This window comes from Camelina sativa, chromosome 13, assembly GCF_000633955.1.
Source record: "Camelina sativa cultivar DH55 chromosome 13, Cs, whole genome shotgun sequence".
NCBI lineage: Eukaryota > Viridiplantae > Streptophyta > Magnoliopsida > Brassicales > Brassicaceae > Camelina > Camelina sativa.
In genome coordinates, this window is record NC_025697.1 from 16,388,657 (window position 1) to 16,412,643 (window position 23,987).

At 35.2% G+C, this 23,987-nt stretch overlaps 4 protein-coding genes across 4 annotated transcripts; 2 read left to right on the forward strand and 2 right to left on the reverse strand.

Annotated features, from left to right (window-relative positions):
- Window positions 299-1,922, forward strand: LOC104738290. Its single transcript, XM_010458487.1, has 3 exons — window positions 299-1,385; window positions 1,485-1,825; window positions 1,902-1,922. Exons 1-3 carry the CDS (start codon window positions 299-301, stop codon window positions 1,920-1,922), a joined length of 1,449 nt encoding a protein of 482 aa, XP_010456789.1.
- Window positions 16,107-17,617, forward strand: LOC104736902 (peroxidase 37). Its single transcript, XM_010456987.1, has 4 exons — window positions 16,107-16,367; window positions 16,500-16,691; window positions 16,808-16,976; window positions 17,091-17,617. Exons 1-4 carry the CDS (start codon window positions 16,161-16,163, stop codon window positions 17,558-17,560), a joined length of 1,038 nt encoding a protein of 345 aa, XP_010455289.1. The 5' UTR covers window positions 16,107-16,160; the 3' UTR covers window positions 17,561-17,617.
- LOC104738292 lies at window positions 19,337-22,297 on the reverse strand. Its single transcript, XM_019235172.1, has 2 exons — window positions 21,921-22,297; window positions 19,337-21,751 (listed from the first exon to the last, which is right to left on the reverse strand). The coding sequence occupies exons 1-2, from the start codon at window positions 21,951-21,953 to the stop codon at window positions 20,843-20,845; spliced, it is 942 nt and encodes a 313-aa protein (XP_019090717.1). The 5' UTR covers window positions 21,954-22,297; the 3' UTR covers window positions 19,337-20,842.
- On the reverse strand, window positions 19,337-22,363 carry LOC104738291 (putative nuclease HARBI1). The gene is made up of 2 exons (XM_010458488.2): window positions 22,294-22,363; window positions 19,337-20,658 (listed from the first exon to the last, which is right to left on the reverse strand). The coding sequence occupies exon 2, from the start codon at window positions 20,563-20,565 to the stop codon at window positions 19,405-19,407; it is 1,161 nt and encodes a 386-aa protein (XP_010456790.2). The 5' UTR covers window positions 20,566-20,658; window positions 22,294-22,363; the 3' UTR covers window positions 19,337-19,404.

Genomic DNA, 23,987 nt, shown 5'->3' on the forward strand with positions numbered 1-23,987 from the left:
GTAGATCCAGGTGCCGATGAGTGTGGATGAATGTGCAGAAGAATGTCATGAAACTGATCATACAGATGAGAAGCCGAAAGATGTTGATGACATGGATTTCGATTAGAGAGTACGAGAAATTTAAAGATGAAATGACGAAAGAGATAGAGATGACCTAAGACTAGATGCTGAAGAAGGGAAACCGTTTTTTGGTGGTATTCATGGACAGTTAAATATTCCGTGGATAGACCAACTGAAAGTAGGTCAATGCTTTGCATGCAAAACTGACGTCATAACTGAGGTGCGTTTGACCGCGATTATGTTAAAATTCTCTTTCAAAATTAAGAAGTCCACAAAGTCTCTGTTGGTGGCGATATGCTCTGTTCCAGGATGCACATGGAGGGTCGTAGCCACTGTGAAGAATGATCCAAGCACTTTTTGGGTCACCAAATATCTGAACGTGCATATATGTTCTATTGTGGACCGCATAGCTAACCGTAAACGTTGCACCTCAAAATATATTGGGAGGCTTTTCATCGACCGGGTAGGAATAGTGGATGGTGTTGTCCCACAACATATCGAAGAATCAATGAGGACAATGTTCGGCATGACGTTGGATTACACCACTTTGTACAGGGCTTTACAATATGCACAAGAATATGTGAGAGGAAGTGCCGAAGACGAATATGCGAAGTTGCCTTACTGTCTTCAGAAAATAGAGCAGTCAAACCGGGGAAGTGTTGTTGACCTTGTTGTTGATGACGAGCATATGTTTAAGTATCTTTTCATATCTTTCGATGCTTCAATCCGTGGTTTCAATTACGTTAGGCGAGTTATTGTGGTTGATGGGACCCATCTCACTAGCAAGTATGAAGGTGTACTGTTAATCGCTTGCGTACAGGATGGTAACTTCCAGATATTTCCGTTGGCTTTTGGAATTGTCGACTCGGAGTGTGATGCTTCATGGGATTGGTTTTTCACCAAATTAAGTGAGTATATCTCTGATGAATATCCTTTGGTAGTAGTTTCGGATAGGCACTGTTCAATAGCTAAGGCATGTCGCAATGTTATCCCATGGGCAACACAACGGATATGTTATTACCATCTTCAACAAAACATAATTTCTAATTTCAATGGGAAGCAACTGATGTACTTGGTGAAAGGGGCAGCATATGCGCATACGCATGATGATTACAACCGCTACATGGCTTCGCTCACTAACGTAAATCCGGCTCTTGCAGCGTACTTGAATGAGGCAGATCCAGCTTTATGGTCTCGAGTTTACTGTCCAGGAGATAGATACAACATCAAGACTAGCAACATTGCGGAATCTATCAAATCCATGCTAAAGAAAGCCAAAGGTTATCCCATCACATATCTCATTGAGTTTATTACGGAAAAGTTAGGTAGTTGGTATTGGAAAAGACGAGAGGATGCACTAAGTCTGACAACCACTTTTAGTCGGGGTGTTGAATAATTATTGGCCGTAAGGGATCATTACGCAGATATGATGACAGTCAAACGCATTGATGGTTGGCGTTTCCACGTTCGTGGTGGGCAAAGTGACTATTTGGTTGACTTAGAAGAAAAATCTTGTTCATGCGGGGTGTTTGGTGTTGAGAAAATACCATGTTCACATGCAATTAAGGCTGTCAAGTCCGCTGGATGGCATATGTATACCGTGGTGGAAGCTTACTATAGAAAAGATTATGTCTATGCGTCGTACGCGGCTAACATTATGCCCAATGTCGAGCACACTCCGATTGGGCCAGATATCCGATGTATACCTCCAATACCGAAGCGGAAACCTAATTGGCAAAAGAAGTCTCGTTGTCTTACTCATTGCGTGAGTAACATTCAATCAGATTATTTATAATGTTTTGTGGCTGTTTTTGGTGGTTATACTAATAGATCTTGTTCAGGTTGCTGAAGACGGAGAGTAAAAGTTACCTTCATCGTGAAGTCAACTGGAATGATTGGACCATTAATTTGTTCTTTGTAATATTTTCGGATATATTCCACATGTTCAAGTCGACATTAGCTATTACAGACAATCATTTCTCTTAAGGGAATTCCACTTTTTTCTCTTCTTCATCAAATAGCATCAGATAGAGAATAATGAGTCAAATTTCGGGGTCAGATTCTGATACAAATTCGCAAATACAAATTCCTGGTCCAATCTGCAACCATTGTGGTAGATCTACGGTACTTGTGAAATCATGGACATATGCAAATCCAGGAAGAAATTTCTTCAGGTGCACTGTTCATGGCTTTTCTCGTTGGTCAGACGAAGAACCATGACGTGGATGGAAAAAGCGGAGATTATTGGAGTCGAGGGACGAGATTCGTCGACAGAAAGAAGAAATCAAGGTACTTAAAGAATCTATAAGAGCAATGAATAAACAAGTTGTTAATGGTTTGGTGAACTCTCATTTGGTTAACAAATATGAGGAAGATAAGAAACAGTTTGAGTGTGAGGTTATGACAGCCAAAGATAGGGAAAAAATGCTTCGACAGTTCATGGTTCTCTCTTGGATAGGTTTCATTGTTGTCATCGCAATGTGTCTTGGGATGTGTACAACATCTCTAAGTTAACTTCAATCAGATGTCTATTAAGCTTTCGATATATGCTATTGTTTCAAGTCTACATTCATTTTACCCTTTGGATATCTCTACATTCGTTGTACCCTTTCGCTATCTCTATATGCGTTGTACCCTTTCGATTTATCTACATTCACTGTATCGTTGCTGTCTATTCATCTTCTTCTTCGATAATTGCACCTATAAATATCCTCTCAATTTCCACTCATCTATTGCATCTCCTTCTTCGATAACAAGAGAATAAGTTGGTTAAGAGCTATGGCTGGAGAGAATTCCAGTAAGCGTAAGCGAAGCAGTTCCGATTTCGAGTGGGAAGAGGAAGTAATAGATGCCATGAAAGACGCGTTTCAGAGGACGAGAGTCGTGGTTGAAGAAGAGACGAAGGATCGCTTCAAAGCAATTCTTCGTATGATGAGAGATCACATGAAGAAGAAGGAAGAGGCTACCGCCCTTGTGCATCAAGTGGACCTGATCGACGCTCAACTATCCCAACTGAATCAAATATTGGGTCAACAACTTGTCGAATTCGAGGCAGAGCACAAGAGGTTAGAGGAGATGAGAGAGGTTGCGGAAGCTGATGTCAAACAGTGTGTGGTTCCTCCTCCTATTGATTAGGGCAAACTTCATGTCCGTCTCGACGATTAGTTGCATCACCCAAACTCCTATTTGTATTTTATTTTTTAACTTAATGTATGCATACTGACTACCTGTTTCTATTTTCTATTTGTCAACTCTACATGAATAATGAATACCTATTTCTATTTCTATTGGTCAACTCTACATGTCCATTACTTACCAATTTCCATTAGAAGTCTATAAGTTAACTTCAGAAATATGTCTACTAGGCTTTCGTTGTACACTATGACTTAGAGAAGAATACAAGTAATTAATATTTTAATAACTAACTAAAGAGGAACAGACAAGTGTAATAAAAAGAACTCACAATATGGATAGCAGCCTATCATCAGAGTTAAACAAAAAATTAAACTACGAGAACAAAAGTTCTACATGTCTATTGAACAACAATATTCATTCGAAATCTCGAAGTTAACTTCAGAAAGATGTCTAGTAGGCTTTCGCGGTACGCTATTGTTTAGAGGAGACTACAAGTAATTAATATTTTAATAAATAACTAATGAGGAACAAACAAGTGTACAAATAAACAGACAATCTGTATTATTTTATCAATTTTTTAATAAAAATTGATTTTTGTTAAATGTAACACATTCCCCGAGAAAGTTTCTAAATCTGTAGATGCCTTGGCATTAATTGTGGACAAAAGGATGAACCACTGTTTTAGTATTGAGATGTTAGGTGAGAGACAAAGTGAAAATAGATAATTACGAATACAAGAACAGTAATTCATTTACATTAGAGTTAATAAGGAGGATCCGACAAAAAATATATGGATACCGCCCATCATCAGAGTTAATAAATAATATATCCAACCCTCAAAATAACAAGATTCCCCAACAGAAACAAAACATCATCCTAATAAGTCATACAAATTAAAAAAGAAACAAGTTCTTAGTTAGTTTCGAATTGGGGGAGGATCATATAGCCCAAAATCTTCGGTGTAATTTGACTCATTTGGTCCACGAAACTCAATCTCGTGAAATAAGTCACAAGCCAGCTTCTCCCTTATCCATGGGATGTTTGCGTCGCACAATGTAGAAGGAAATGGTAGTCCGAGTGCATGACATTCTATGTACTTTAATGTAAAAACACCACAGTCACATGGCCTCTTATTCAGAGGCATTGTCGTTGTGACTCGCTCGTGGGTGAACTTCTCGTATGGGTACATCGGTTTGTGTTCATGACTGGCTAACTCCCGCAGCACCAACGGAACCATCACAACTATCGTGTGAACTGCAGTCGCAAGCTCATCATCGGGAGAACAACTAGGAATCCTGTCGTAGACAACGATGTGTCTCATTGGAATCAATATCCACATAGCAACCCAATGCTGAGATTTAATGTTTAACGGCGCATACAACTCGTCCACTTCCAGACCCCACTGTTTGTTAGACTGGGCATACGGTGGATACTCACCTTTGTGGTAACTGAAGGCACCGGCCGGCAGAAGTTTTCCAGACCCATCAGGATTCGGCTCAGATTTTTCAAAGTCAAAATACTTCGTCGTCCACATATGAGTGAACATAGCGTCTAGGCAGGCAACTCTATCCGATCTAAACCTCTCAGGATGTTGTGTGTATCGATGTCTCAGTAGATTCAAATCCGCATCCATGTGTTGGATAATCACATGGATATTAAAACACAGTTAAAAAGTATTGAAGACTGTCAACATAAACGAATACAAGAAGTTTACTAGTAGACCTACCGAATCTCTAAGCCACACTGTTCTTATTTGCAGTTCGTACCACCAAAGACAACATCGGGATTTGTCTGGAACCTTGTTCTTGTACATCCTGTGGATGAAGAAAGGTTTGGAAACATATAAGTTACAAGATTTTCGAAACGTAGAATTTTGAAACATAACATAAAATGTAGTAGACTTACGAATCTTCCTTTAAGAAGTCAAGCAAAACCTTCTTCTTCTCCTTGTCTGTTTTATCAAAAGGATTGTATGCTGACGTATTTGACTTACCACCCATGATAGTCTTGGCTGTGTTATCACCAATGAATGGAGAACGCTGACTTGATGCCAATCTCTTAACCCTTTCAGCCCTACCCTGTGCCGCAAGCATAACAGCTTCAACCCGTGGTTGTTGGTTCTTAGCCCTGGCAATGTAGTCAGTTGCTGTTGGGATTTCTGTGTGAAGGAACACAGGTGGGTCTGAATCAGTGTCAGATGAATCAGAGCTGCTCTCCTTTGGCACCTTCTTATCTGTACGGGTAACAGATGGAGAAGGGTTCAGTGTCTGCAAATTCTGATTTAAAAGTTACATGATCATTGATGTAAACAAATAAAATTAAATCTGACATATCTGACATATGTTTAAGAGTCTCAAATTTGACAAACAAAGACAACATAAAGTTGAAGTCGACTTCACATAATGAAGTCTAACAAGTACACTTGATTAGAAGTCTTCGAAGTTGACAACCTCTATAAGTCTAATTTTTCTTCGCCTTGTACCTGGTATTGTGTTTGTGAGGAATCGTAGTAGGAATTAAGTGTTCAGAACTAACCATATCTGTGGTTTTTTTAGTGTTAGGCTCTTCCTCTTCAGCAGTAGCTTCAGGAGCATTCTGTTCCTTTGGGTTGGTATCGACATCTGACGCACCAGTTACATTTCCCTTTATTTTGGAAAGATCTGAAGCCAGGCTTTCCACCTTTTTATTCATCATGTCAAACTTCAAATCGTAACTTCTGAATCCGTTCTTCATCTCTTGAAGCAGAGCTGCTCCCCACATGCCGAGCTCATCTTTAATGGAATCCAAGATATTTATATCCAAGGCAGTTGAAGTACCTGGACAGTGCCTATTCCCACTTGGTTCATCAAATGTATCGGCTCTCTTCTTCTCACCCTTATCCTCCACCTTCATCTTCGCATTGTTGGACGCATGAATCCGTCTCCCACAAGCCTCTCCCCCACTTCCATCTACCAAAATCCCCAGTCAATGCTTTCATAATGTTAGCAATTTTGTCATCTGCTTCATCCTCTTCCCAAACAGGGCTACTCATGCCACCGTACCAATGGTCTTGAAACAGATATCAAACTCAAATACTCAATACTTAGAAAGTTATAGAACCAACAAGTATCAAAGATTTCTTAGTTTTACTAGGTGGCTAGAGAATCTAAGGAAAAGAAAGTGCAAAAGTAAAACAATTCCCAAAAGGGTAAATACTAGGTCTAGAATATTGTACTCTAAAAATCTCTCCTCTTTTGGTGGCTGCAGGGTACAAGGCTTATATAGCAAAAGGAAGGGAAGCCCTAAAAATGCTAAAAGACAAAATAGGAGGGCGGCTCGGTCAACTCGACCCCGTGCTCAGTCGAGTGCTGGTCGAGTGGCCATCTTCTTCTGCTTCTTCCATCCGGTCGAGTCTTTCTCCGCACACGGTCGAGTAGGCGGTCGAGTGGACTTCCGGACCTTGATTCTTCAGCTCTAAATCCCTTGTTTCCTTCACTTGACAGCTTCAATCTTCTTCCGCATTCCTTCCATGCTCCTTAGGATCCAAAATCACCTGTTCATGCAAGAAACTATGCAAATGCAATGCAAACCTACTCTAATGCATAAACAGTTCTAAAGCTATACATTAATGGACAAATGTGATGGAAATCATGCAAAAGATGTGAATATGTTAAGCGAAAACAGGGTAAAATATATGAACATCAACATATGTAAGCATAATCATACAAGCTTCTGCATTGCATCTAAGGCATAGAAAAACCATAAAATTTGAAATTTTTTCAATAAAGTCTTTACAAAAACAGAGTGTTCATGTAGTTGCATTGCATTCTAGCATTGTGTTTAGTGTATTGCATATAGGATTGTACATATGCATTGGGGAACAATGATTAAATCTACCATGTTAGAAGGAGATTCTTAGGATTTAACCCACAGCCCTCATTTATAGTTCTTTGTTGCTAGTTCAGTCTTTGGAAAAAAATGAAGAATCTATGTTTAAAGCATTGTGTCATTTGAAAGCATCTCCTTCTTGTGTGAAACTTGCTTGATCATTTTTTGCATCTCTATAATATTGGACTTTAATCTGATCATCAAATATCTTGCTTATGGACTATGAATGCTAGCTCATGGAACTTTGAATTGGGTTAACACTCTCTTTTTACCACTCTATTCATTTAACCCAATCTCTTGCCATACCTTGAAACCCCAGTCTTTTCTTTCAAGCCTTGTATTGATTTTTTTTTAGTGAGGCATCTTTGTTGATAATGCTATAGGTTGTAGAATCTTGAGAGTATTGAGAACGACAAAGAACTGGCTCTTACTTTAGCTAGATTTGGAATCATTAGAACTAGCTAATAAGACTGGTTTTGAAAGAAATAGGTGGTTAGAATGTTGATTTGGGTTCAGGTTTTGGAAAAAGAGAGAATAAGAAGGGAAAGAAAGGTTTACTTGGTCAAAAGAAAAGAAAAGAAAGGTCTCTAAGGTTAAGCTTGGTTATAAGCTCTAAGTCTCAAAGGAAAGGGATAGAAAGTATTGTTATAGTCTCCTAGAACCAAAAAGAAAAGAGTAAAGAAAAGTCAAATAAGATTGGGAGTATAGCAAAAAAAAAATAAGAAAGAGAAGGAGCTAGTGTTTAAAATAAACAGTAGCCTTAGAGATATACAAAAACAATAAGACCAGAAGTTACAAAAAGGGGTTCAAGAGATCAAAGTTTGAGTCTTTGGGTTGAAAATAAAGAAAAGAAGGATGGGAAAAGGGTAGAAAAGCTTCTAGGTGGGTAGAACATCAAGAGTTAAGCTTTGTATGCCTAAATTGTTCTCAGTCTTAGATTGGTTTCATAACTGTCTAGTATTCCTTCTTGTTTGAGAGTTAACAACCCTAAAAACACCATTATCAGGCTACCTTCAAAAGCTTTACCCTTAAACCAATTGAGCTTGATTCATGTTCCATCTGCAAGGTTACACCAAACAATTTAATGAATGTGAAAGAGATGTTCAATGGGATTGCAAGTTTTTACTAATAGATAGGAGCTGAACTAGAATGGTGCATTGTGATAAGCTTAGGAAAATATTTGTAAAAACTTTGACAGATTCTTTGCACCATTGAAGTGCATTTAAGGACTGTGGTTTAAATCCTTTGTTATTGCTCTTTGTTTATGAGTTCCCATCTTCAAACTTCTCTTCCTTCTTATGTCATGATTGTTTGCTTGAGGCAAACAAGACTAAGTTTGGAGGAGTTGATAACTCTATATTTTACTATCTTTTAGCATGCATTTATCTCCTGTTTTGCATTGTTTAGAGATAGTTTTAGCACATTTATGTCTTTTATTCTCAGTTTATGCATTAGGATAGAATTTGCATTGCATTTGCATATATGTGTGCATAAACAGGTAAATTAGGTACTTTGGAAGCACAAAGGAGAAGTTGTGATCACAAGGGGACATCTAGTAAGGGAATAAGGCTCAAAAGAGGAGGAAATCAATCACTCGACAATGGAGTCGAGCACACACTCGACCGTTTGTCAAAGAACACTCGGTCGGATTCAAAATAAGTCCCTCAAAGATCGACCCGAATAAAGATCTTCCGTTGGCATTCAGCTTCCATGTTCTTCACGAAATTTGTAGAAAACCGAGTTAGATTGCCAATACCGGTGGTCTCAGGCCGATCGGAGTTAAGGTGCAAAAGTTATCCCCATTTTACTGAACAGATATCATCCCAGATCGAGGACTCGACCGTATGAAGAAGCAGAAGAAGAGGTCACTTGACCATGGACTCGACCGAGCACATGGTCGAGTTGTGAGCCGCCTCTCTATTTTGTCTCCTAGCTAACTAGGGCTTCCCTTATTTTCTATAAATAGGTCTCTTACCTCTGGCCACAGACAAGCTCGTTTTTTTAGGTCTAGCCACCAAAAATTGTAATCTTCATAACTTTTGATCTTTTAAGTATTTTCATTTGATTTCTTCTACAAAGTTGCTTATTTTATCATCATCATTATGATTATGTCTGTTTCATCATTTTCTGGGTTTGTGTTCTTACATCTCATTTATTAGATTCTGAGTAGAGATAGATTCGTAGGGATGGGTTAGGTTGGTAGAGAACATAGTTTGTTTAGGATTGTTGAAGTTTGAATTCTATAGAGTCCTTTCTAGATTGGGTGAGCTCTAAGCTGTTCTTATACTGAGAGGGTAAGAACAGATCTTAAGCTTCTTAGCATCACACTAATGTTTAAGTTGCTAGATTAGACTAATGCTAGAGATTATCATGAAGCATGCTAAGAGATGAGATGTTTAAAGTGATTTTTGACAAGTAATGATCTGATTCTGAAAGCCTGTTTAGTATGGTTTCACCAATGAGAGTTGGGTTAGGATGTTACTAAACTTGATTACCTTTGTCTTGAGAGTGGATTGGTAAGCCCTTAAGATCATTGTTTAAGGATTAGCTCTTTGTTGATTGAGTTTTGTTAAGCAACCTAGATAGATTAAGTTTAATACCAACCAATAATTCCCATCCTTAGGATCTATTTGCTACTTGTTTGCTTCTGTTTCTTGCATTTAATTACTTGTCATTTTATGCTTTATTGTTTCTACTTTTAGTTTGAAAGTTAATCTTCTGTTTTGCATCACTCGTCCATGCACTCGACCTTGGTTCATACCATGCTCGATCGAGTGCTAGGTCGAGCTCCAGTTTATTTTCTTATTTATGCTCTGCTCTTTGCTAGTTTTCTCTTGTTTACTTCTGCTTATTAGTTAATTCTGCTTAGTCTTGTTTATTGTACTTGTTTAGTAGCTTAATTTCTGCATAGTATTTCTTTATGTTTTTTTGTTGCTGCATTTTCATTTATGCTTCATTAGGTTGAAAGATACCACCCCCATATCTGAATTGGCTTAACTTGTAATATCTTGATTGTATCTTTTATGATTAGCATAATCCCATTTGGATTGACACCTTAAGTACTACAATGCATAAGGTTAATTGAACCTGCTAGGATTAGGACATACAAAAATCCTAGTATCAATTTGGCCTCGTTGTCGGGGTAACATATTAAATTAATACATCGTAAACTTCTCAAGACTTCTTCCTGGGAAACTGAAATATACTTTAAACTGCAAATCTATCTAATCAACCAAATTAATACATCGTAGGCGTCGATGAACCCTTTTCTATGATATATGTTTACTTAACTTCGATGAACCCGTTTCTATGCAAATCTATCTAATCAACCAAATTAATACATCGTTACCTTCGATGAAGTTCAATAGAAATTTTCTAATAATTACCCAACCGTGAATGTTAGAATTCTACACTTATAAGTTAAATAAAACGAAGTGATATAGAGAAAGTTTCTATTATTACCCAATCTGTGAACAGTCTCCAATATGTGATGATTTATATTGACCGTTACAATGAAACTGAAAGACTTTCAATCACCAATTCTCTGTCGTGAGGATGAAGTATTATTTTTTAAGAGAAAAGAGATGATTTACTGGATACTTATTTGGTTGCAGTTTTAAAATAATCGCAAGGACCAGTATTTGGGTTATATATACGAGGCGAAGCGGTTGCATGAACAGTTACATATAATTAATTAGTAAGGCAAACCGTCGCGTCGAAGAAAACCAACATGCAGACTTCAAAGCCTGACTTCTTTACACAGATTAAGGAGTAGACTTCATAATCTTAATTTTCCGACAATATGTAAACAGTTATCAGTCTACTATATACGTCAACTGAATTAAAATCAACGAAGTCATCCAACTATTACAGAAACTGAAGCAAGTTCATAGATTACAGACATAAATACGCCATTCAAACAAACAGACACGATGAAGAAAGGTTCACAGATTTTAGAACTTAATTGAAAGATCTACGAAACCAAAGAGATTAATACCACAATGAGTATAATACCGGCGATTAAGACATTCTCGACCACCTCCCTTACACGACGAACTGACAGACGTAATTCTTTCATCTGGTCTTTCACCTTGTCTAGCTCCTGCTGAACCCATAGCATTTCCTCAAATTCCAGGATGGCTGTAATAGAATCCCTTTGGTCAGCAAGTACACCTCTCATTGCTTGAAGTTCTTGCATAATAGCCTCATCCCACCATTTCATAATATGGTACTCTCCATCCTATACAATAGAAATAAATATACCATAAGAATATTATATATACTCAAATAATAACAACAAATAAACCACCAGACAATCTAACAACCTCATGGTTATTTCATCCAATGAAAATTCTTCCAGGATTGTCGGCTGTGTGGAACATTTCATAACGGTTTCCCTTCCGCAGAAACATTTGTCAGGAATTCCAACTGTCAGGCCAAGAAAGTTTACTTCGGGTGGACCTTCACTCCATACTTGCAAAGAACTAGAAGATGGCTGAGTGTAGCTGTGTAACCCCATATCTGTGTGCAAAATGAACAAAAAACAATGAGAACATATATATTTACGAACAAAAATAGCTACAACGTTACAAAAGCAAATCGCCGACAATAAACCAAGAAATACTTATCTGAGATGTTCTTGAGATTCGAAGAAGAGAAATGATGAGAATCTGAATTTCCGAGAACACAAACTCGGAAATTTTTGAGAGAGAAATTTTGGAGAGAGAGAGAGAGATCACGTAAAAACTAAGTTTGACCTACAGAAAGAAGTATATATATCTTTAAATTATCCGGTTAGGTTAAAAACAAGGAATCGGTACAAATTCGGTTAGGTTCAGCTATCAGTTTGGTTAAATTATCGGTATTAGTATAATATTAATAGGTGATGGCATAACAAAGTCAACCATGAATAGTACATAGAGAAGTCTACTTAAGCAAAAGCCTAAATCATATAATTTTAACCTAATCAGCCTTTCCTCCTTTAATTTGAATTGTTTATAGTAAATTTATTTTATTCCAATGCAAGAAGTCTATGTGGTTATTATTTGGTCAATAGGTTTATCAAATTATTTTTTATAATATTTTTAATTAAAATTTAAACTATAATTAAGGAGTAGACAAATTGTTATGTCTTCTAGTTGACGTTAATTTGTAATCTACCTTAAAGAAATCTATTGCACACTTCCTCCGGGTTACATCTGTCATTTCGGCTTGTGTTTTTTGTTTGGTCGTAAGGGAGTCAACTGTAATTTCAGTACTCTTAGTGATTATGTTTCTCAAATATCGAATATGAAGTCTACTATTGCATTTAAGGCCCAAATATCGAATATGGGATCTACTATCCCAAAACAAAACAACGAAAAGTTCATGTTTAAAATAACCTCATAAGAAGTTCATGATTAAATTGGCCACAATTTGAAAGTCGGTGATTTTAATGATATTTTCCCAAAACTAAATGCCTACTGTTTGACTTGCTCAAGATATCAATTTCATATAAGTCTTTCTTCGACAAGTGACATCTGCAAAGCATCAACAAAGTGAATTTCCAATAATCCTGTTATTTTGCATCTTTTCTTTTTAAGTTAAAATTAATTCATAGTAGTAAGAGTTTATATAAATTCATATATCTATCTTAACATTTTTTAAGTACATTTTTGTGTCATCCTCTCTTATCTTTGTATTCAAAAAAGTTTCAACTAAATTCTCTACAATTCTTAAAACCAAACACAAGCATTTCCTTATTTGATAATATTAATTTCCTAAATACTATTTACCTAATTTAAATCAAAATGTTAGAATAAAATATAATTCTCCTTGCACTTTTATTTCATCTTATATTTAATTATTTTAATTACTATTTAATACATAAAGTTAATGAAATTTTAGATATTTTTCAGCATATGATGTCATTTGAATTTTTATAAACGGATATATATTTTAAAATTTTTCTTAGGATATTTATAACCAAACAAGTATATCCACATATAGAGCTCGAAATACATTTTTAAAGTACAATAGGGTGACATCACTTTTTGGCTTTTTGCCAACTTCGGGTCAGATTTTTAACTAAAATTATAACCGATTCAATTATACGAATCCTCCTTAAGATTACTGAATATGTTGGGCCGGTTAGTAATCAATAACGTACTTATTTACATCAAATTAATGCCAATTAATGTCCATTGTATCTTAGGAAATATCTAATTTACATGCCAAATTTTTTGGACTAAGTTTGACAAAAAAAGAATTGATAACACAAATTCTGTAATTACATCCCTATAATATAGCAACTAATTCAAGATGAACACATCTTAGGAAATATCTAATTTGCGTTTAATAAACGATTACATCTTTGCTAAGTTTTTATTAGCTTTAAATGTACACTATTAATCCAATAATATCAATTGAGAATCAAAATAAGAATATGTCTTATCATTTATTCCGAAATCATAACTAACCAAATCATAAAATGTATATTCTCAATTTGTGAATCAAGAGTTTATACAAAACCTATCTAAAACTGTTAACAGTATATATATATATATATATATATATGGAATTCACCATCAACTACAAGCACCACAAAACTATTATAGTATCATATCAACAAAATAATAGACCCGTGGTGTACGTACCACGGGATAAAACCTTGTGAAAATACAAAAACCAAAGAGTTATTGTTTCGAAAACATGTAGATTGAATTAGAAATGATTTGAAATTGAATATTTAAATTGTAAATATAAAAGCCAAGTTTGATGGAATCGAATTGAGGTTTGATGGGTCTTTCATTTTGAAAACTCCGACAACATTTTAGGTTTTTAGGTTACAAAATTGTAATAAATAAGTAGCTATTCTCGAATAATGAAAAAAGGAATTGAGCTTCGAAGGGATGCTAATCTTCGGATTCATCAAAAAATAATAAAGTCAGGAAAACCATTCTGGTTTTTTGTAGTGTCTGTAATCCAAAAACATAAGGAGAATTTGATCTCAGAGGAAGAGGAAAAGAATTGAAAGGGTTCGAGTTATTGAATCGGGAGATAGTGTTTTCCTTTTTTCCGTCAAGTAATGGACCACAAATAATAATCAAACTAAACAACCAACAAAAAAATAAGTGCTAAACCCCAATCCAAGACTACCTACACAATCATCTACTCAACTAATACAAGTATACAACTACAAACAAAATTATGAAACAGAAAAAAAAAAATTAAAAATGTACTTTCGCACATACTATTAATTCATAAAGCTACAATTAAGCAAACTTAAAATTTATATACCAAACTCAAACAAGATAATATAGAATCGAGCAAATTTATAATTAAACAAAAATGATTTGTGGTGTACAACAGGGTAAAATCTTAGTTTATTTAATATATATGTAGGAGTCAACTACTAACAGCAGTAAGCAGCCTCTTTGGGTTTCACGAACTACAGCAGCCTCTTTAATTTGACAAAGTAAAGCACTCTGGTGGTGGTGGTGGTGGGTCTCAACCACTCATTTGAATTCTGTAATCGGAGTCTGAATCTGGACTTTTGTTGTCATCCGAAGGACTTACTAGGTCGTCAACTTCAGTAGTCCTATTAATTAAAGTAAATGATCATTTTGTAAAAAAGTGTAAAATATTTTAGAAATGAGGAAACAACGCAATGCTAGGCACATGGTTTTTATGTAGCAGTCTGTGGTAGACTCATTCTTATTGTAGCGGTAGGTGCTCGACGCGTTTTACGATTTGGGTTATCTAACTTGATTAAAGATGTGCGCTTTGTTCTATGTGTTTTTTTCGCTTTTGAGCACATGATTACTTTTTATTACAGTTCTTTCTTTCTTTCATTTTAGATGATGTTTAATGTTTATAAACATAACTGAAAATTACATAAGTTTTAATTAATAAATATCTTTTACATTAAAAACACCATTGATTCAAGTTTCAGTGGAGAAAAGAAAACAACATACTATGAAATATAAATGGTTAAAAAACTTAATGTATTTAATCTTAGTATAGAAATTAGAAAACATCACTTATAGTAAATTAAAAAAACACTAAATCATGATACAAGGAAATATATAATAATATCTTAATATATATGATGTTTATGTGTATTCACTTTCTTTTATCAATTATTGGCACACAACAAGTTGACGCATTAGCCAAATTTTTACATTTACAGGAAGCGGGACAAAATTTCTGATGTGATAGTGCATTGTACATTCAAAACTTACCATTAATATGATTGTGCCTTGTGTATTCACTTTTCTTAACAATAAATGTTAAAATAAAATCAACTTATTATAATAATAAATAAATAACTACAACTAGTGCATCAAACTTCATGTAATACAATAACCATGTTACAAAAGAGAAAGTAAGCTTTTTAATAAATGTAAAAAAAAAAGTATTGCAACCACTAGTGTTACTGTTCGAGCTTTTGTCCTAACCTAGGTGTGGGCCATTTGGTCTCTCAGCAGGGTCGGATCTCTTTCTCCGGTGAAGAAGTTAACGGCGATTTGCTTCTTTGTAATTTTTCCAAAGTCCAGTCCGTTAGGATTGGCCAAATAAATATTAATATAATTTTGTTTAAAAGAAAAAAAAAAAGCAAAGGAAAAGTATGTTCAAATGTTAATTAAAATATATACATATATAATTAAGTATGAATCTGAAAAACATAAAATTATGTATTAGAAGCATGTGATAATTAAAGTTTTCTTAGACTTTAAAACCTATTTGCCGAAGAAAAAAAAGGTTTGCATGTAACTAAAGTGTGAAAGTGAAAAACAAAAGTTTATAGGATACTCAAATACGTGATAATTATAAGTTTTCTTAGACTTTAATACCTACTTGCCAAAAGAGAACACAATACACAATAATCATTCAACAAAACACAATGTCTTACTCAAAGTTTAGTCTTCCATATGTAATACAGTAATAGACTATGCACGTATACACTACTTGAATAAATAAATAAAAATATCATATAATCCACTAAAGTAAAAGCCGCCAAGCTAGAACATTTTGCCTACATAAACAATCGTTAAGACAAAACCTACATTCACTCAAATCAAACCATCACCAAATCATTCTCAAAGAGTGCAACGAAAATGCATTCCTCTTTGATAAAATTGGGATTTGTTTTTCTTCTTCTTCAGGTATCATTGTCTCATGCTCAACTAAGCCCTTCCTTTTACGATAAAACATGCCCACAAGTCTTTGACATTGCGACCAAGACCATTGTCAATGCTCTGAGATCAGACCCTCGCATCGCTGCAAGCATCCTTCGTCTTCATTTCCACGACTGCTTTGTCAATGTACGATATCACTAGATTCATTTACATATATATATATATATATATATATATATTATTTCTTTTGGTTCTCTAATAGTTTATGAATGTGATACTTGACCAAAAATCTGAAGAAAATATGTTGTTTTTATAAAGGGATGTGATGCATCGATATTGTTAGACAACACAACATCGTTTAGGACGGAGAAAGATGCGTTTGGGAACGCAAATTCTGCTCGTGGTTTCGATGTGATCGACCAAATGAAGGCTGCTGTGGAGAAAGCATGTCCTAAAACAGTTTCATGTGCTGATTTGCTCACCATCGCGGCACAAAAATCTGTTGTTTTGGTATGCAGTTTTCACAATACATACTAACCAAATACACATCTTTTGGTATGCATGTTGTTGATTTTTAAGCAGAAGAAATTTTATAAAACCAAATATAATTGGTTTTCCATATATAGGCGGGAGGTCCTTCATGGACGGTTCCAAATGGAAGAAGAGACAGTTTAAGAGGCTTTATGGATCTTGCTAACGATAACCTTCCAGCTCCATTCTTTACCCTAAAAGAACTTAAGGATAGCTTCAAAAATGTCGGACTTGACCGACCTTCTGATCTCGTTGCTCTTTCCGGTACGTTTATAATCGAATTAAAACGTTTTCATCTATAGTTGTAATCAGTAATAAATCTGTATGACTATTAATTTTCTTAGTTTATTTATTCTTTTGACATTTTTCTGTGTTTAGGTGCTCACACCTTTGGCAAAAACCAATGTCAGTTCATAATGGACCGGCTTTACAACTTCGGTGAATCCGGTTTACCCGATCCAACCCTTGATAAATCTTACCTCAGCACGCTTAGAAAACAATGTCCACTTAATGGAAACCAGAGTGTCTTGGTAGATTTTGATTTACGTACGCCAACACTCTTTGACAACAAATACTATGTGAATCTTAGAGAAAACAAAGGTCTTATCCAAAGCGACCAAGAGTTATTCTCAAGCCCTGATGCTTCAGACACCATCCCCTTAGTCCGGGCATATGCTGATGGTCAGGGGAAGTTTTTTGATGCCTTCGCGGAGGCAATGATAAGGATGGGAAATCTTTCACCTTTAACAGGGAAACAAGGAGAAATTAGACTGAATTGTAGAGTGGTTAACTCGAAATCGAAAATCATGGATGTGGTAGATGCTATTGACTTTGCAAGCTCAATGTGAGGAAATGACTTTCTTCCAATAATTAATAAATTATCAATGTTATCTATATTTTCTATACTTTCTTGTTTCTTTCACTTTAATTATATGTAATAGATATGACTATCAAGGGTTATAACTTATAACTATTTTTACGTATAGAAGAATAATAAATTACAACTGATGGTCATATATGTCGATAATAGTGATGGTGGCCGATAGGTATATGGATTTGGTGGTTCAACTTTATGGGATCATACGCTACATAGTTAGTGATTGGGATTACGTCTTTATTAGCATTTTTTGTAGAAAGGTTTGGGAACTGTCCGGCACAAACTCTACATATGTGCACCGCGTAAAACCCACAAATTGAAACTCTAACGCTAACTCGATATTCTTGGGTAAGAGATGAAGAAGATAAATCCACATATAGGCGCTTACATGTTTTTTAGTGGCAAGATAATCTACATTTCTATGAGCTTCGAGAAATAGCCAAGGGCGTATTAACATAAAGCGAATAACCGAACCAAATTCTAAATTTGGTTTGGTTTTGGGTATTACATATAAACACACGGTCTTTGGTTCAGTTCAGGTAAAACCCGAGAACTAAATGATACACAACAAAAAAACGAAACAAATATAAAACATTACCCGTGGTTGATAGGTTTTACTGTTTTAGAGAAAGAACATGTAACAAGAACACTTTGTTTGGGCAATTAAGATTGCCTCTTTTTGGCTTTTCATTTATCTTAAATAGACGAACAGAAACGAAGTGATGGAGCCTCAACTCCTACAATTCTGGAAATGGGAAAATGCGAGAGTTGGCTCCTTAACACAAGGAAGACCGAGCCCACTCGTTATTAACTGAAACATGAAACAACAAGAAATAACTGGATCAACTGGATCAATTGTATTTACGGTTTAGAACCCTTAACCGATTTGATATCCTCCGAACCGGTTCTGTAATGCTTTCGACTCCATCAGTGGTTCTCGGTTCTGTTCGGATTCAAGTGGTTTTGACCATATTTATATAGTTATCTACCGGTATTTTTTGGTTTTTTGTTAAATCGGGTAGTTTGGTTATTTTTGGTTACAAAATAACCAATCAGAGCTGACCCGTTGGAACCCAAAACTTTCTCCGATCTTACAATTCAAATTTCAAATATTCATACCGAAGCGAACCAAATTTTAGACTCTCATATTTGGCCTACGACTCACCCGGTTTAAACAAAAACTCTATTAACAACATAAAGTGATTTTTACCAGAAAAAAATCTTGTTATCTTTTTCTTCGTAACGACATAAAAGTGTTTTTGTATGAAGTTTTTTTTAAGTAGTCTATATATTTTATAAAGGGATTTTTTCAATAACTTCAATAAAGCTAATGTATGTAGGATGTAACTACAACTACTACGTACTAAATCACATATATTATTGGAGCCTCTTTGGTTTTGAGTGTTTGACGAATTATATATAGCAGCCTCTTTAGTTTGACTAGCCCCCGGTTTGGTTTCATCAAACCATGCAACTTTTTTTCTTTTCATTGGCTCTGACTGGTAACACGAATTATCAAAATCGAGTTGCAGTAAATATTAAAATTCGATTTAGCTTGCACTAAAAATTATATGGTATAAACGGCAGTTTGATGTAGTGAATTTGCAGTAAAAAATGAATTAAACATTTTCTTTAAACGACTGACTGGTAACATTTTTGATGTATCATGTGCAGTATCTATTAGAAATAAAAATTAAAAAATTATTAAGAACAATAACATTTTTGAAATAGAATAATTCAAAATAGATAAATAAAATGATCCTATGTAAAAAAAAATGAAAAACATTTGAGACATAGAAAATAAAAAGAGAGAAACTAATGACGACGTACATTCCATAGCATATTTGCTATCTCATCTCGTACGTTATTCATATATTGGCCATCATTTGTTCCCTCTTCTTCCTCAAGTCGATTAAGTTCGCCTTCTGCAAATCGTCGTCCACGACTATCTCGAGCAGTGACATTTTCGTCTTCAAAATCAGCATCTGGAATTCTATGAAGCCTGATAAAATTGTGAAGAACCATAGTAGCATGCACAATTCTGTTCTGAGTCTTGACATCATAACGAGGCAAATTGTCAAGAATCGTCCATTTTTTTTTCCAAACTCCGAATGTTCGTTCTATCACAGAACGAAGTGATGCATGCCACCTATTATATAATTCTTTTTTGTTCCTCGGAGCACCTGCATCAAATTCTGAAAGATGATATCTGATGTTTTCTCTGCTGCTTCCTCTATATGGAGCTAGAAATCCCCGCTTGTTCGCATATCCAGAATCGACGAGATAATACTTACCTATAGGAGGTCTCGGGAATAAAGGATCTCCATCTATTGCATACTGCAACACCAATGAATCATGTGTGGATCCAGCTGCGCCTAGCCATGCATACTTGAAGATCATGTTTAAATCGCATATGGCCATTATGTTTAGACTTTTCTGTCCATTTCTATCAAAATACCCAACTGCATCACTACCTCCAACCATTACTTTGACATGCGTTCCATCAAGTGCTCCAACAAATCCACTAAAGAAAGGCCAATATCTTGAATCTTCTTGTAACTTACGAGGATAGTGCTGGAGTGATGTTGTTGTTGGAGTTTTTAAATACTCACATGCAAGTCTCTCTACAGCGTCCAGTACCTCATGGAACTTTCGATAAGCAGTCTCTTGGGAACGACCAAAAGTCATTCCAACAAAGCGTTGAGATGCATTTTGACCGCATGTAACCAAAAATATTGCCACCATCTCATCAATACTGATATTATCGGTACTCCGTAAGTTGTAACGTTGCTCCAGCGTTGTGCACAGGTTCTTGAATGCTTCCGGATGCATCCTTAACATGTTCATACAATTTACCGGCTTGTTACGAATCTGCCTTTCAAGGTTTTGCCAACCTAATCCTCGTTCTTCCGCCATTGGTTGTTTAGAAAAATAACGATTGTAATACTCCATCAAAGGCTGCATTATCGTATCCATATACTCATCATCTTCTAGATTGTACAACTCTAGCAACTCGTCTTCTGTAAGATTTTCTAAACCCCGAGAATACAGCTCGTTTAATCGTATGACCTATAAATAGATGAGAATAAAAAAAAACTAGGATTAGAACTTAATTATTTTATTAATCATAAACCATGTAACATTAAGCAAAATAGAACTAATTTCTTAGCATTGAACCAAAAAAAAAAAACAAAAAAAAAACCTTAACCTAAAATGCATTAGAAAAAGGAAAAGGAATATTATTAAAAGATTTTTAATCTTCTAGATTAAAAGTCTTCGTCTGACTTGATTCTCCATCACAACCCGTTTTCTTGGTTCCACCTTCATACCCTATCTCTTTGAATAATGACATGAGCTCTGTATGAGATGGAGCATTGAATTCTTCGTGAGTCTCCATGTTTGTGTTACGGATGTTCAAATCCAGGTTGACACTTGGAGGACCTCTTTGGCAACTTTGCAAATTATTGAGACGATTTCCAATGAAATCTCCGTTACGATCATATCCCGTATAACCCTCCAAGAATATGATCTTATCATGATCATTTTCACTAGAGACCATCATTTCTCGGGCAAAGAGATCCTCCTTTAGTACTTTGATACACGCCCACCAAAAATCTGTCCACCTTGTCAAACCTTGAATTGATTGCAAGACTCCATATGCCTCTTTGTATGGTGTAGCTTCATTCTTTTCTCTACGTTCTCTTGCCTCTTCTACTTGAGCACGACGAAATTCCATCATTTCTTTGAATTGTCCACCCATCTCTGTTTCAAATGCCGTTCTTCTTCGTGGCATGTTCTTTTCTCCACTCCGTAGTACATCTTTCCCTCGATTACTTGGGTATGGAGTAACACGTGATTGTTTTTTAGCTGACCGCTTCGCTGGACCAATTGGCGACAGTGGAGGAGATTCGTTTGTGATGGTTTGAGACTGTAGATGTGCATCCTTTGTAGGAGTACGGTTTGAATCATCTCCATCATCATCTACGGCTATCGGAACGAACTTGTCCACTGATTGCCTCTCATCTACCTCAGTATTGTTTGCATCTTGCTTATGAGTTGGGTACATAGCTTCTGGTTTACTGCCTTGACAACCAAATATGCGTCTCATAAGCTCCATATGGGGAATTCCTTCTTCACGGATAATTTTGGCATATGGTATCTCCTGCACAATATTTTTAAGAATATTAATATGATAGCTAGCAAAATAAAATATGTATTACAAACAAGCTTATTTCTGGATTTACAAAAAATAATACATAACCTTAAGTTACTATTAATATATAAATTAACTAATTTAAACTACAGAAAAAATAAAATAAAAAAGAAAATACCTTTTCACGGTCAACCCACCAGTCCGGATCCATGTAAATCAAACCCGTGTTCTGATCATAGTGTATTCCAGTGAAATTTCTCAGCCTCTTATAAGCATTCCACTTATTTCTCAAAGCATCGTATTTGCTCTTGAAAGAATCCCACAGAAGATTTATCTTAGTTTGTTCCAAAAACTTTTCACAAATCCGCACTCGGCCGATTTCTTTCGGTAGCTTCTGCTTGTATCTAATTCTAGCCAATTCAACATCAAGAAGCTCCAAGAATATTCTGATATACTCATCATTCCATACAATTTGTTTCTATAATACACATTAAAAGATTAAATACTAAACATCCAACGTTTTTAAACTGCGTATGTGATATATTCATTACCTTACGGCGGATACTTCCACTCCCACCAACATCCTCGCCACCAGCTGCACCAGCTGCACCACCTTCATTAGACATCTTCATCAAAAACAAATAAAATATATTAGTAATATGCACTAATATTTTTAAACATATATATAAACTCGATGGATAAAAAGAGTAGAAGAAAGAAAACCATACTACGTACTGTTTCTTCAAAGTGTGCTTATTTGACAATAAGCTTTAGGCATCTATATATACAACTTAAAATTTCCGTGTACGTTTCAACGACGAATAATAGTAGGAACAACTTTTTTCGTTTGAAAGAGTCTGATGAACACTAGAAAATTTTAGAAAAATCTTTGACCAAAGTTGTTTACGGGTGCTTAGCATAAAAATAGAAACAAATAACAAATATTTTTTTAAAAAAATAATCGATTGAATAATTTAAAAAACTGATAACTCAACTCTAACACATGACAATTTCCATGATGTTGAATAATCTTTTGAGTTAACAATTTTACAAAAGATATACATCAAACTTGTACATCAACCATAACACATGATTATTCAAACTCAACTTCAAAAAATTTAGTTTTGTTAGTGATTGGTAACATTTTTGAATAAAATTTGAGTTGAGACCATAACTCAACATAAGTCAATAGTAACACATGTTACCAGTCAGAGCCATTATCTTAGTTTGGTGAGTCTCTCAACTACTCCTTTGGCTCTCTCTTATTCGAATTTAGGACTTTTGGTATCATATGAAGGTCTGGCCACTAGGTCCTCAACTTCGGTCGTCTTTTAATAACTAATGTAGGTAACTTTGTGTGAAAATTGCAAAAAACAAAATTAAAAAATGAGGAAAAAGAAAACGCTAGCACATGGTTTCTTGTATTAGTATGTGTTAGACACATTCATCTTTATATTCTTGATTAACAAAACCAATATAATATTCAAGATTTGGATATGCCAACTTAGGTAAAGACATGCCCCATCGCTTCGTTTTATGTGTTTTTCACTTTTAAACACATGGTTACTATTTAATACTTAAGAAACTACTTTTATCTACGTATTCACTCTTTTCCTTTCTACAATCAACGAAGCAAAAAAAGATGGAACATATATATATATATATTAACGTACAATATGTTTATCAACTTTATGTGAATACAAACATATATATATACTTACGTGAATGGGTTGATCACATTGTCGTCTAACTCCAAGATAAAACATATAACCATATTATAAAACTAAAATCTTATTTTTTTTTTTTTTTTATCAATCATTGGGGCACAACTGGCCGACCCATTAGCCAAATTCTTATATTCGTAGGAGCTGGGACTCGATCCGGGTGTGATGGTGCCTTCTACAAATGGATTTACCTCTTGCCACTGCACTAAGATCACTACAACTAAAATCTTTTTAAAGTGTGGAAAAAATAAGATTCGGTTTTAGAGACACGTGATAATTATAGTTTCTTAAGACTTTAAAACCTATTTGCCGAAACAAAAAAATGCTTTAAACCACTTGGTACAGAATAATTCAACAAAACACAAATATGGTATTGTTGTATTCAAAGTATACTCTTCTATATGTATTCGACTATATGAACGTATCCACCACTTGAATAAAAGAAATATGTCAAAAAAGTAAAAGCCGCCAAGCTAGAACATTTTGCCTATATAAGAAATCGTTTACACAAACCTAAATCC

Coding starts and splice junctions, on each gene's coding strand:
- LOC104738290 (XM_010458487.1), top strand. CDS start 299: ATGTTAAAATTCTCTTTCAAAATTAAGAAGTCCACAAAGTCTCTGTTG. Junction 1,386..1,484: donor GTTTATTACGGAAAAGTTAG/GTAGTTGGTATT, acceptor ATCATTACGCAG/ATATGATGACAGTCAAACGC. Junction 1,826..1,901: donor CTCGTTGTCTTACTCATTGC/GTGAGTAACATT, acceptor GATCTTGTTCAG/GTTGCTGAAGACGGAGAGTA.
- LOC104736902 (XM_010456987.1), top strand. CDS start 16,161: ATGCATTCCTCTTTGATAAAATTGGGATTTGTTTTTCTTCTTCTTCAG. Junction 16,692..16,807: donor CACAAAAATCTGTTGTTTTG/GTATGCAGTTTT, acceptor TTCCATATATAG/GCGGGAGGTCCTTCATGGAC. Junction 16,977..17,090: donor TGATCTCGTTGCTCTTTCCG/GTACGTTTATAA, acceptor TTCTGTGTTTAG/GTGCTCACACCTTTGGCAAA.
- LOC104738291 (XM_010458488.2), bottom strand. CDS start 20,565: ATGGATACGATAATGCAGCCTTTGATGGAGTATTACAATCGTTATTTT.
- LOC104738292 (XM_019235172.1), bottom strand. CDS start 21,953: ATGGATCCGGACTGGTGGGTTGACCGTGAAAAG. Junction 21,752..21,920: donor GGTGGGTTGACCGTGAAAAG/GTATTTTCTTTT, acceptor AATATTGTGCAG/GAGATACCATATGCCAAAAT.